This window comes from Alligator sinensis, unplaced genomic scaffold (genome assembly GCF_000455745.1).
Source record: "Alligator sinensis unplaced genomic scaffold, ASM45574v1 scaffold374_1, whole genome shotgun sequence".
Classification (NCBI taxonomy): domain Eukaryota; kingdom Metazoa; phylum Chordata; order Crocodylia; family Alligatoridae; genus Alligator; species Alligator sinensis.
This window is the reverse complement of record NW_005842383.1, coordinates 1,390,014-1,402,254: the sequence shown is the minus strand read 5'-3', so window position 1 is coordinate 1,402,254 and position 12,241 is coordinate 1,390,014. Positions and strand designations below refer to the sequence as shown.

The 12,241-nt window shown below is 46.5% G+C and overlaps 1 protein-coding gene across 1 annotated transcript in view; it reads left to right on the top strand.

The window, feature by feature from the left end:
- The window catches only part of BMPR1A (bone morphogenetic protein receptor type 1A), a 56,773-nt gene that overhangs the window by 32,548 nt on the left and 11,984 nt on the right, over positions 1–12,241 (top strand). The window contains exons 5-6 of the mRNA XM_006029515.3: positions 8,423–8,522; positions 9,440–9,584. Of these exons, the coding sequence (XP_006029577.1) occupies positions 8,423–8,522; positions 9,440–9,584 (245 nt within the window). The remainder of the gene's footprint in view (positions 1–8,422; positions 8,523–9,439; positions 9,585–12,241) is intronic.

The following is a 12,241-nucleotide window of genomic DNA, read 5'->3' as shown; positions in this document are numbered from 1 at the left end:
GGGGTCAGATAACCCCACCCAGTTGCCTATCTGGCCTTCTCTTAAAGACCCTCAAGGTAGGGGAGAGCACCACCTCCCTTGGAAGCCCATTCCAAATTTTGGCCACTCTTACTGTGAAGAAGTTCTTCCTGATATCTAGCCTAAATCTGCTCTCTGTCAGTTTGTGACCATTGTTCCTTGTTACCCCAAGAGGCATCTTGGTGAATAGTGCCTCTCCGATCCTTTGCTGCATCCCCCTAATGAATTTGTAGGTGGCCACAAGATCACCTCTCAGCCCTCTTGCGGAGGCTGAAGACATCCAGGTCTCTCAGTCTCTCCTCATAGGGCTTGTCCTGTAAGCCCCTAACCATACAAGTGGCCCTCCTCTGGACCCTCTGAGGTCTATCAACATCCATCTTGAAGTACGGCACCCAAAACTAGATGCAGTACTCCAACTGCGGTCTCACCAATGCTGCATAGAGGGGAAGTATCACCCCCTTGGTTCTATTTGTCATGTATCTGTTGATGCATGATAACGAGCGGTTAGCTTTGCTGATGATTTCGTCACACTGACGACTCATGTTCCTCTTGGATTCCACTATGACTCTGAGATCCCTTTCCATTCCTGTGCTGCTGTGAGGGTCATTCCCCAGTCAGTAGGTGTGCTGAATATTTTTGCGCCCTAGGTGCAGCACTCTGCACTTGTCCTTGTTGTACTGCATCCTGTTGTGTGCTTTTCTAACCTGTCCAGGTCTGCTTGCAATCATTCCCTACCCTCCGGATTCTACACTTCACCCCACAATTTAGTATCGTCCAGAAACTTGGAAAGAGTATACTTCACACCTACATCCAAGTCACTGATGAAGACATTGAACAATACAGGTCCAGGGACTGAACCCTGCGGGACCCCACTACCCACATCCTTCTAGGTCAATACCCACTCGTCTACTACCACTCTCTGGGTGTGACAGCTAAGCCAATTTGCTACCCACTGGACCATGTAAACATCTATGTTGCAGCCTCTTAATTTATTTATGAGAATGGGATGCGATAGTTTATCGAAGGCCTTGCTAAAATCCAAGTAAACTACATCCACCTCTACTCCTGTGTCTAAGCGTTTTGTGACCCTGTCATAAAACAAAACTAGATTGGTCAGGCATGAGCTACCTGCTATGAATCCATGCTCGTTGCCCTCCTGCATTATTTTTCCCACTGGACTCCCACAAATCTGATCCTTCATAATCTTTTCAAAGACCTTTCCAAGGATGGAGGTGAAACTAACTGACCTATAATTATTCGGATCCTCTATCCTCCCCTTGTTGAAAATAGGGACCACGTTGGCCCTTTTCCAGTCCTCCAGGACCTGACCCGAGTGCCACAACCACTCAAACAGCCATGCCAGCTGTTCTGCTATGACACCGGTCAATTCCTTCAGCACCCTTGAATGAAGCTCATCCGGGCCTGCTGACTTAAACACATCCAGTCCATCCAAGTGTCTCTGCACCAAGTCAGCATCCACAGTTGGTGGGCTGGTGTCCCTCTGATGTCCATCTAAAATCCCATTAGGAGATTTATTTTGGCCCCTGTTCAAGAACACCGAGGCAATAAGCTCATTGAATAGCTCAGGCTTGTCTCCCCTGTCTGTCACAAATTGCTCCTTCTTGTTCAGTAGGGGTCCTATCAAGAGGGTCCAGAGGAGGGCCACTCGCATGATCGGGGGCAGCAGGGCAGGCCCTACAAGGAGAGGCTACGAGACCTGAACCTGTTCAGCCTCCACAAGAGAAGGCTGAGAGGGGATCTGGTGACCATCTATAAATTGGACAAGGGGGACCAGCAGGCAATGGGAGAGTCCCTGTTCCCCTGAGCACTACTGGGAGTAACAAGGAATAACGGCCATAAGTTGACAGAGAGTAGATTCAGGTTAGATATCAAGAGGCACTACTTCACAGTCAGGGTGGCTAGGATCTGGAACCATCTTCCAAGGGAAGTAGTGCTCACTCCTACCCTGGGGGTCTTCAAAAGGAGGCTAGATAGACACCTTGCTGGGGTCATCTGACCCCAGCATTCTTTCATGCCCATGGCAGGAGGTCGGACTAGATGATCTGGTCAGGTCCCTTCCAACCCTACCAACTATGAAACTATGCTGCCCTGCACCTTCTTTTTACTCCCTATACCTAAAAAAAATACTTTTTGTTGTCTTTAATTTGTGTTGCCAACCTCAGCTCTGTAGTTGCTTTGGTCTCTCTAACTGCCTCCCTGCAAGTGCAGACCAAGTAGGTATACTCCTCCTTGGTAGCCTCCCCCTGCTTCCACCCCCTATATGCCTTCTTTTTTGCGCTTAGGCTCCCCTGGCTTTCCCTGTTTAGCCAAGGAAGTTTTTCCCCCTTTTCCCTTGTACTGGAATCATCTCCCCTGTGCCTGAAGGATCACTTTCTTTAGGAATGACCAACCTTCCTGGACTCCCATCTCACCAATACTCTTATCCTGCAGTGTGTCATTGACTAGACTCCTAAGAACACTGAAGTTAGCCTTCCTAACGTCAAGCACCTCCACCCTAGTAGTTCTCTTACCCACCCTACACCATATGGTGGATTCAATTGATTGGTGGTCAGTGTCCCCAAGAGATTTTCAGAGTTCACAGTATTTTCATCTGTGAAGTCTGCTTGGCTTTAGCATATTAAGTAGATCAGAGAAGAAAACTTTTAATTTCCCTCCAAATAATGCCATTTAGGCAAATAACTCCAAGTATAGCGCCGCATCCTTATTGCCACTTCATTGGTAACTTGTGACTTTGGCAGATGGCTAGTCTTATGGAGATTGGCATAGCCCCTTTCAAGACCTCCAAGTCCCAGGCTTTTGCTGCTTCAGGACCAGCAGTAGCATTTAAAATTCAAGTGGCAGTATCTCTTATTATGTATGTACTGTGAACTATGAGTATATTAGTATTCCTCTAGGGTATGAAGTTTTTCCATTTTCCCTCTGGAATTTCACTGTTCCAAGAGAGAGGGCAAGCAAGCCTGTTATACAGAACTAGAGAAGTAGCATGTAGCATGTTACTTAAATGGAGCATCTTATAGTTTCACAGTAGCTAGGGTCAGGAGGGACCTGAACAGACCATCTAGCCTGACCCCCAGCCACAGGCAGGAATGAATGCTGGGTTCACAAGACCCCAGACACATGATCATCCAACCTCCTCTTGAATTTGCCCCAGGTGGTGCTGGGGAGAAAAGGGCTCTGCCTATTTGCTGTTGATCTCCCCTGATGAGCTTGTAGGTTTCCACCAGGTCCCCCTTCAGGCCTGACCAAAGTCACATAGAGGGGGAGTATCACCTCTCTGGACCAGCTTGAGATGCACCTTTGGAGGCATGACAAGGTATGGCTGGCCTTGCTAGCTGTGGTCTGGCATTGGCGGCTCATGCTCATCTTGGAGTCAATAATGACTCCAAGATCCCCTTCCTCCTCTGTGCTTTCAAGAAGGGAACTCCCCAGCCTGTATGTAATTTGTGGATTCCTTCTCCCAAGGTGCAGCACCCTCCATTTGTCTACGTTGAACCCCATCCTATTCTCATCTGCCCACTTTTGTAGTCTGTCTAAATCTAGTTGCAGTATCTCTCTCCCTTCAAGTGTGTCCACCTCGCCCCACATCTTAGTGTCATCAGCAAACTTGGACAGCGTGCTTTCCACCCCCTTGTCCAAGTCGCTGATGAAGATGTTAAACAGTGCGGGCCCGAGGACTGAGCCCTGGGGTACCCCACTGTTCACATCTCGCCAGGTTGAGTACAACCCATCCACCGCTACTCTCTAGGTACGCCCCATCAGCCAATTCTTTACCCATCCAACTGTGCAGGCATCAATGCCGCAGTTGCTCCCATCTCCTCTACCTTCTGGGGCCCTTAGTGCTTCCCCCACTAGTCTCCTAAGCTTATTGAAGTTGGCCCTTCTGAAGTCTCTTAATTTGTTTACTCATATTTATGAAGGATTCTGTTCATAAGGCACAAAATATTAATTATGTGTACACAAAGTTTAGTCACAAACTAATGCCATTTTTTTTCCTCAGATATTATTGAAAAAATCCTTAACTTGCACAGAAAATTTGTACAACATATTTGAAAGCACAACTGTTTGCAGCAATCTCCTCCATCAACCTCCTCTGTAACTAATGAGCAGAGATCCTGGTTTTCTCTGTTTCAAAACATTGCAAGTTTTCTGATAAACACAAATTCTCTAATTTAAAAAAAAAAACCCAAAATCTGTGATTAAAATTAAACACCAGTATATAGGTATCACTTGAACACAATGTTTTATTGATATATTTACAATTTTAAAGCAATTTAGAAGTGTACCAGTACCTCAGTCACTATAATAAAGTACATTCTAAGTACCTATAAATTTGGTATTTGATTTTGGATGTTTATCATGGAAAATCAGAGCTCTGCCTGCCCCCTTCACTCTACCAGGAGGCAGGTCCAGGCCCCTCACTCCCTACCCACAGCCCCCCAGCCCTGCCAGGGCTACAATGCCAGAGACCCAGGTCCACAGCCACCTGCCCCTGTAGCAACTCCCAAGCCCTGGTTGCTACCCATGTGCAGCAGTGGCTGCTGTGGCCTAAGCAGGGAGCAGAGTGCAGAGCCTGGCTCCTCCTCCCTCACAGGTGGCTTGGCCAGAGCGGAGTCTGTGGGGAATGGGGGGGGAAATGTGGGCTGCAGGTTTGGGCTCCCCACCCTGCTGCCCTCCCTCTGTGGCCTAAGTGGCCCAGCAGGTGAGACCCAACACAGCAAGACAAAGTAGGGCCAAGTGGGGAAGCTCATTGCTGCTGCAAGCCCTACGCCACCCTGGCAAGGCACCTTCTGCCCATCCAGCAGCAAGGGGCACAACTGTGCACTGCCCCCGCTGCTGCTGCTGGGCTGGCAGGGGGCACCATGCCAGGGCAGTGCAGGGCTTGCAGCGGCAAGGAGCTTCCCCACCCATCCCCATTCTGCCCTGCCCCACCTGGTCCCACCTGCTGGGCCGCAGAGCCCCAGGGGAGGGCATCAGGGTGGGGAACCCAAGCCCCCAGTGGCCAGCCTGTCCCTGCCCCACAAGTAGGTCTGGGGGGGCACGTGCTCCTACTGCCCCATCCTGGGAGTGCATGCAGCAGTGGGGAGCCAGCCCCACCCCTGTCCCCTGGATAAGCCACCCATGGTTCTGTCCCACTCCCCACCCAGGCCCTGCAGTCATGCATTCCAGCCCTAGCCCCCAAGCCTCATGCACTACCCAGCTGGGCAACAGTCCCAGCCCTGCCCAACTCCTTCCCTATGGGTGACTCAAGGTCCTCCTGCCACGACCCCACCAAACTTACCTGCGGGAGCTGCTCTTCAGGCTGCCTGGCGCCCATATTTATATACAGCACATGGTGACCTCTGCCTGACCACCATCCTCCCACTCCCTCCAGCCCCTTACAGTCTGGAATTCTACCAGCCTGCAGAGAGCTCTTTGCAAAAGTGCAAAATCTGTGTGTTTCTCCGTTAAAATGAGAAATCTGCATTTTTCTTAGTGAAACAGGAAAATCCATTTTTCCATGGAAAACAGAAAACCTAGATCCTTGCTGATGGACAAGGCACATGTCTCAACATTGTACGAGGGTCAGTCAGAAAGTAATGTCTCCTAATTTTTATTTCCTAAATAAGCCGTGAACATTTAGAGTGTTCTACTTGTTGATTTCTTGCCTCAGGGGGAGCCACAAGAAACTCAGGTATTTGTGTCAAGACCCTTTAGAAACTGAAACATTGCATGCAAAGAGTCTATCCTGACAAAGAAATGTCTGAAGTGCTGATTCTACATAACTGCTTGCCTATATATCAGCTTGCATAGAGACATTCATTACTTTCTGACTGAGCTTTGTGTGTGTACGTGAGACTATATATAGTCAAAAAGCAAAAGAAAATGAGCGTGAATGGACCTCTCAGACCCTTGGAATAGGTATATTTCTTCCCATCTTCTCCAAGCGTATTGAAATTCCTCCATACCCTTTGAAATAATATGGAAAACAAATGAGTCTTAGTGACCTGGAGGTCATCAAACTCAAGTTCTGTTAAGTTACTGATTGCTCACGTATGCCTGAAGTCATTAGATCCGTGTTTATTTTTTTCTATTTTAGTGAAGTATGTGCTGTTAAATTACAGTTACATATTGGCTTCTCTAGTAAGACCTCCCACAAGGTTTATGGTAGAATGAGTTCTTGTGTTTTGAAAAGTAACAAAGTGGAGTTGCTTTGAGAGTACCAATTTGGATTACATAGGCACACAAATGGCTATAATATATATGTTTGATTGCTAACAACACGACCTAGATTCAGATAAGTAACTTGAAAGTAATTCTATTATCAGTTTCCTAAGAGAACCTGTCCTGTAGTCAAAACAGCTTTTGAGAAATTAGGCTTGACATCCAGGATTCTGGAGATATCGGTGACATACAAGAGATGGTGCTTATTGTCGTGTCTCTTCAAATGCATCTACTCTAACCACATGGAAAAAATTTAACAGAGGTTTCAGCAGTATAAATACAGAATTAATTTTCAAATACGAGGATTGTGTGATAGTCAGATGTGCAAATCGACCTCAGGTTGCCATTAATGATTTGCATGACTGGTGTTTCAGGAACATAAGAACTGCTATTTACTGGGTCAGATGGTAAATCCATCTTTGCCCAGTATCCTACGTGTCTCAGTGGCAGAGAGTGGATACTGAAAGGGAGAGTGAATTGGATATGACAAGGGGGTTTTCCTAGGCCTGTGCGAATACGGAAGTATTCAGGTTTGGATTCGGCTGATTCGGAGGACAGTGATTTGATTCGGATCACTGTTCTGAATCAATTCGGCAGTGATTTGGATGGGCCAGGAAGAGCTGCAGGAGGAGCCCCCATGGCTGCCCTGCCTGGCTCCCATACCCACCCAGCCCCAGCCTTGTCCCAGCACTTTAAAGAAAAAAACACAAACAAAAAAACGCCCTGCATTCACTGGTTGCAGGAGCAGTGATCGGGGCCTCTGGGCACTGGCGCCCCCGCATAGAGTGGGGCAGTAGGCGTAGTGGGGATCACCCCCCACCCCTGGCACCCTCACAGCAGCTGTCCCATGGTGCGCATGCAGCGCAGCTCAGCAGGGCAGTGCGTGCTGTCTGAGAGCTGGCACCACTGTGGCTGAGTGGTGCCGGGCTTCAGCTGACACATGGAGCCACCCCAGCTCCCTGGGGAATTAAACCAGGATCTGGGGACTCAAACCGGGACATGGGATGCAGGTGTGGCAGCGCTGACAACAGGGGCTATGCCATGCTGCTGCTTGCCCCCTTCCACCCAGAGCAAGCTGCGCCTGCATCCTGTGTCATTCCCCGCCCCACTCCAACCCTGGCTGGGCAAGTGGCGGCAGGGCAGAGCCCCCGCTCCCAGCGCTGCTGCTCCTGCATCCTGCCCCCCTCCTCAAGTAACACATCCCGGCTAGGCAGCTTGTCCCAGCCCCAATCCTTCCCTTCCCCATTCCCTCCCCCCTCCCCTAACCCCAACAGACGTGCCAGCTGGAGGCAGCTGTCAGCTGCCTGTTTAGTCTATGGCCAAATCTCCGAATCGGCTGAAGCTTTTCCAAATTGATTCAGAGCTTTTACTTGGTCTCCCGATTCGATTCAGATTCAGAGATTCAGTCCCCGAATCGGGCCAAATCTCCTCCAGATCGTATCAGCCATTTAAGCTTGCCACAGCCCTAGTTTTTTCACTGCTCCTGTCTCAATCTCCAGCGTTTAAGGTCTAGGAAATCCCAATTCATAGACTGTGTCTCTGACACCCATGCTCACTAGCTACTGATGCCCCTTTCCTCCAAGCTGTCTAATCCTTTTTTGAATCTGGCTAAACTGTCAGTTTCCACAACATCTGGTGGCAACGAGTTCTACACGTTAATTACACACTGTATGAAAAAAGAACCTCTCTTTGTTAGTTCTAAAGTTACTACCTATTAGTTTCACTTTGTGACCAATAAGAAGTGGGGTAGGTATTGCTGTTTGGTATCTGTTGGAATCAAATGCCTAGTGGAGCAAGTTATCAGCATTGTCACTAAAATGAAAGTGGCATGGCATTCATGAAAATTATTGTTATAGGTTTTGGGTGGGTAAACAGCCTTAGCCATAAAATCTTTGTTTGTATTATGAAATGCATGCGTACACACTTACAGTGTTTGTCAGATTTGCTGCAGAAAATAAGACGACACAGTGCTTTAAAGTTTTAAAAGCATTTTATGTATGCCACATGTTCTGGAAGGAGTGCTGGAATTGTCAAGTACAGTTACAGCTTGAAGTTTGCATCGGATGTGTACTTCTTTATAAAATACACGATCTAAATATCTATGCAGTTTATACTTTTTCAGATTAGATTCAGTTTCCAAAAAACAGTTTAGGAAATCATATTGCAACTTTTTTTTTAACAGGTGGAATTTTTGATGGCAGCATTCGTTGGATGGCAGTGTTGATTTCTATGGCAGTCTGCATAATTGTTATGATCATCTTATTTAGCTGCTTTTGTTACAAGTAAGGAGGCATATTTTCTTTAGTACTAACAATTTGGTTTGTACATGATTTTGTACAAAACAGTGTCTCATTCTGAAGGTGCATTTAGATAAAATTCATAGCCACTTAAATTTATCAGTATATTACTATGGACACTGGTATATAGTATTCTTAGTCAAAACTATAGAAATTAACGTGCTAAGTGAAATTACGTCAAAATTAACATTCTGTTCTAGAACAGTGTGAAAACTATGCCGGTTTTCTGAACAGTGTACCATGTTGGCGCTACACAATTCCATAAGCAAAAATACCACAACACTTCCAAGAACAGTACTTATTGTGTACCCTGTTGGGTTTAGTTCATGAGCCAAGCTGTCATAAGTCAGTATGCTGCAACAGTAGAATTGAATATGCAAAATGTATCTTTATTAAAATTATGTGCAAATGATTCCTGTATTAGCCTGTGTGCCTTGTTAGTAGAAAAGGAAAGGAGGGAAAAAATTCTAACAAAACATGCATTTTGAGCTCAAAGTGCTGACATCAGTGATATTTCAATCATTATCCAGATAAACTTGAATTCATTTGGACTCTACCATAATTACCAAATCCTACCTTATGATGGTTGGCAGTTGGCATAGGCCAGGATGAAATGACAGTACTAATTTAGGAATTACCAGCACAATTTTGAATTTCAGATCTTGAAAATATTGTTTGTTTCATAAAAATCGATGTGTCCACATAAATCCTGGAATATCTTCATACAAAATTATAAATATTCTTCAAGCCATCTTCTAAAAATAGAAGATTAATGTGTAATAAAAATTGTTCATTTAAAAAAAATTAAGGTGCACATGTAGCTTTTCTTAGCTGACTACTGTTAAAAAATTGTAAAATTATATTATAAAGTGCTGTGTTTTTTTTCATTTTTTATTTTGTAGGCATTACTGTAAATGGGTAGCAAAGAGACGTTGTTATAATCGTGATTTGGAGCAAGATGAAGCATTTATACCGGCTGGAGAATCTTTAAAGGATCTTATTGACCAGTCACAGAGTTCTGGCAGTGGATCAGGGTTACCTCTTTTGGTATGACACAATCTGCATCTTTTTTTATTCTTGATGTACTTTAAATATCCACTTTAACACATTCTTACAAGTCTTAGATTCATAGATGCTAGGGTCAGAAGGGACCTCAACAGATCATTGAGTCTGACCCCCTGCCTAGGCAGGAAAGAGAGCTGGGGTCAGATGGACCCCACCCAGATGCCTATCCAGCCTTCTCTTGAAGACCCCCAAGGAAGGGGAGAGCACCACCTCCCTTGGAAGCCCATTCCACATTCTGGTCACTCTTACTGTGAAGAAGTTATTCCTGATGTCCAGCCTAAATCTGCTCTCTATCACTTTGTGACTGTTGTTCCTTGTTACCCCAAGAGGCATCCTGCTGAGGTCTTTCTTAAGTGCCGATTCCTTGCTGTGTCCGTCCGCCCCCGCCCCAAAGAATTTTTAGGCGGCCACAAGATCACCTCTCAGCCTTCTCTTGCAGAGGCTGAAGAAATCCAGGTCCCTGAGTCTCTCCTCATAGGGCTTGGCCTGCAAACCCTTAACCATACAAGTGGCCCTGCTCTGGACCCTCTCGAGGTTATCCACATCCTTCTTAAAGTACAGTGCCCAAAACTGGACGCAGTACTCCAACTGCAGTCTGACCAATGCCACGTAGAGGGGAAGTAACACCTCCTTGGATCTGTTCATCATGCATCTGCTAATGCATGATAAAGTGCGGTTAGCTTTGCTGATGATTTCCTCACACTGACGACTCATATGCATCTTGGAGGCCGCTAGGACTCCGAGATCCCTTTCTACTTCTGTGTTGCTGAGAGAGTTATTCCTCAGCCAGTAAGTGTGCTGGATATTTTTACATCGTAGGTGTAGCACTCTGCATTTGTCCTTATTGAACTGCATCCTATTGTGTTCTGCCCACTTTTCTAACCTGTCCAGATCCACCTGCAATCATACCCTACCCTCCAGTGTGTTCACTTCTCCCCACAATTTAGTATCATCCAGAAACTTGGACAGAGTACACTTCACGCCCACATCCAAGTCACTGATGAAGACACTGAACAGTATAGGTCTAAGGACTGAGCCCTGTGGGACCCCATTGCCCACATTCTTCCAAGTCGATACCGACCCCTCCAATACCACTCTCTGTGTGCAACCCCCACATCAGTTTGCCACCGTGTAACCATCTAAGTCACAGCCTCTTAATGTATTTATGAGAATGGGATGAGATACCGTATCAAAGGCTTTCCTAAAATTCAAGTAAACGACATCCATCTCTGCTCCTGCATCTAAGCGTTTTGTGACCTGGTCATAAGAAGAAACAAGATTAGTCAGGCATGATCTACCTGCTACGAATCCATGCTGGTTGCCCTGCTGCATTATTTTTCCTGCTGGACTCCCATAAATATGATCCTTAATAATTTTGCAAAGACTTTTCCAAGGATTGTGGTGAGACTAACCGGCCTATAATCACTTGGATCCTCCTTCCTCAACTTCTTGAAAATAGGGACCACGTTGGCCCTTTTCCAGTCCTCCGGGACCTGACCCAAGTGCCACAACTGCTCAAACAGCCGTGCCAGTGGTTCTTCTGTGACACCGGTCAATTCCTTCAGCACCCTCGGATGCAGCTCATCTGGGCCTGCTGATTTAAATACATCCAGTCCATCCAAGTGTCTCTGCACCAAGTCAGCGTTGACAGTTCATGGGCTGGTGTCCATCTGATGCCCATCTGAGAACCCATTAAGAGACTTGTCTTGACCTTCATTCAGGAACATTGAGGCAAAAAACTCATTGAAGAGCTCAGCTTTGTACCCCCTGTCTGTCAGTAACTGCTCCTGCTTGTTCAGTAGGGGTCCTGTGCTGCCCTACTCTTTCCTTTTACTCTCTACATACCTAAAAAATGAATTTTTGTTGTCTTTAATTCCTGTTGCCAGCCTCAGCTCCATAGTTGCTTTGGCCTTGCTAACTGCCTCCCTGCAAGTGCGGGTCAAGTAGGTATATTCCTCCTTTGTAGCTTCCCCCTGCTTCCACTGTATCTATGGCTCTATTTTTGCCCTTAGGCTTCCCTGGATTTCTCTGTTTAGCCAAGGAGGTTTTTTGGCCCCTTTGCCCCCTTTCCCTAGCAGTGGGATCGTCTCCCTCTGCGCCCAAAGGATCACTTCCTTTAGGAACGACCACCCTTTCTGGACTCCCGTCTCGCCAATACTCCTATCCTGCAGTGCGTCATTGACTAAACTCCTGAGCACACTGAAGTTAGCCTTCCTGAAGTCAAGCACTTCCACCCCACGCCATATGGTGAATTTGATTAATTGATGGTCACTGTCCCCAAGGTGACCACAAATCTGCAACTTCCCTACCAGGTCATCCCCCAATACCAAGTCCAGTAAGACATTGCCCCTAGTGGGACCATATACCTCCTGTGTCAAGTGAAGGTCCTGTATGCAGGTTAAGAACCTATGTGAATGATTGGATTTGGCTGACTGTTTCTCCTAGCAGATGTTAGGGAAGTTTAGGTCTCCCATGACAACCACGTCCATAGACCGTACAGCCTCTGAGAGCTGCCTCAAGAATTCCAAGTCTAACTCCTCCTCTTGATGTGGCAGTCTGTAGCCATGACCAAGTCCCTTTCTCCCTAGCCTCCATGTATCCTAACCCAAAATACCTCAACTTTCTCCTCCTCTGATCCC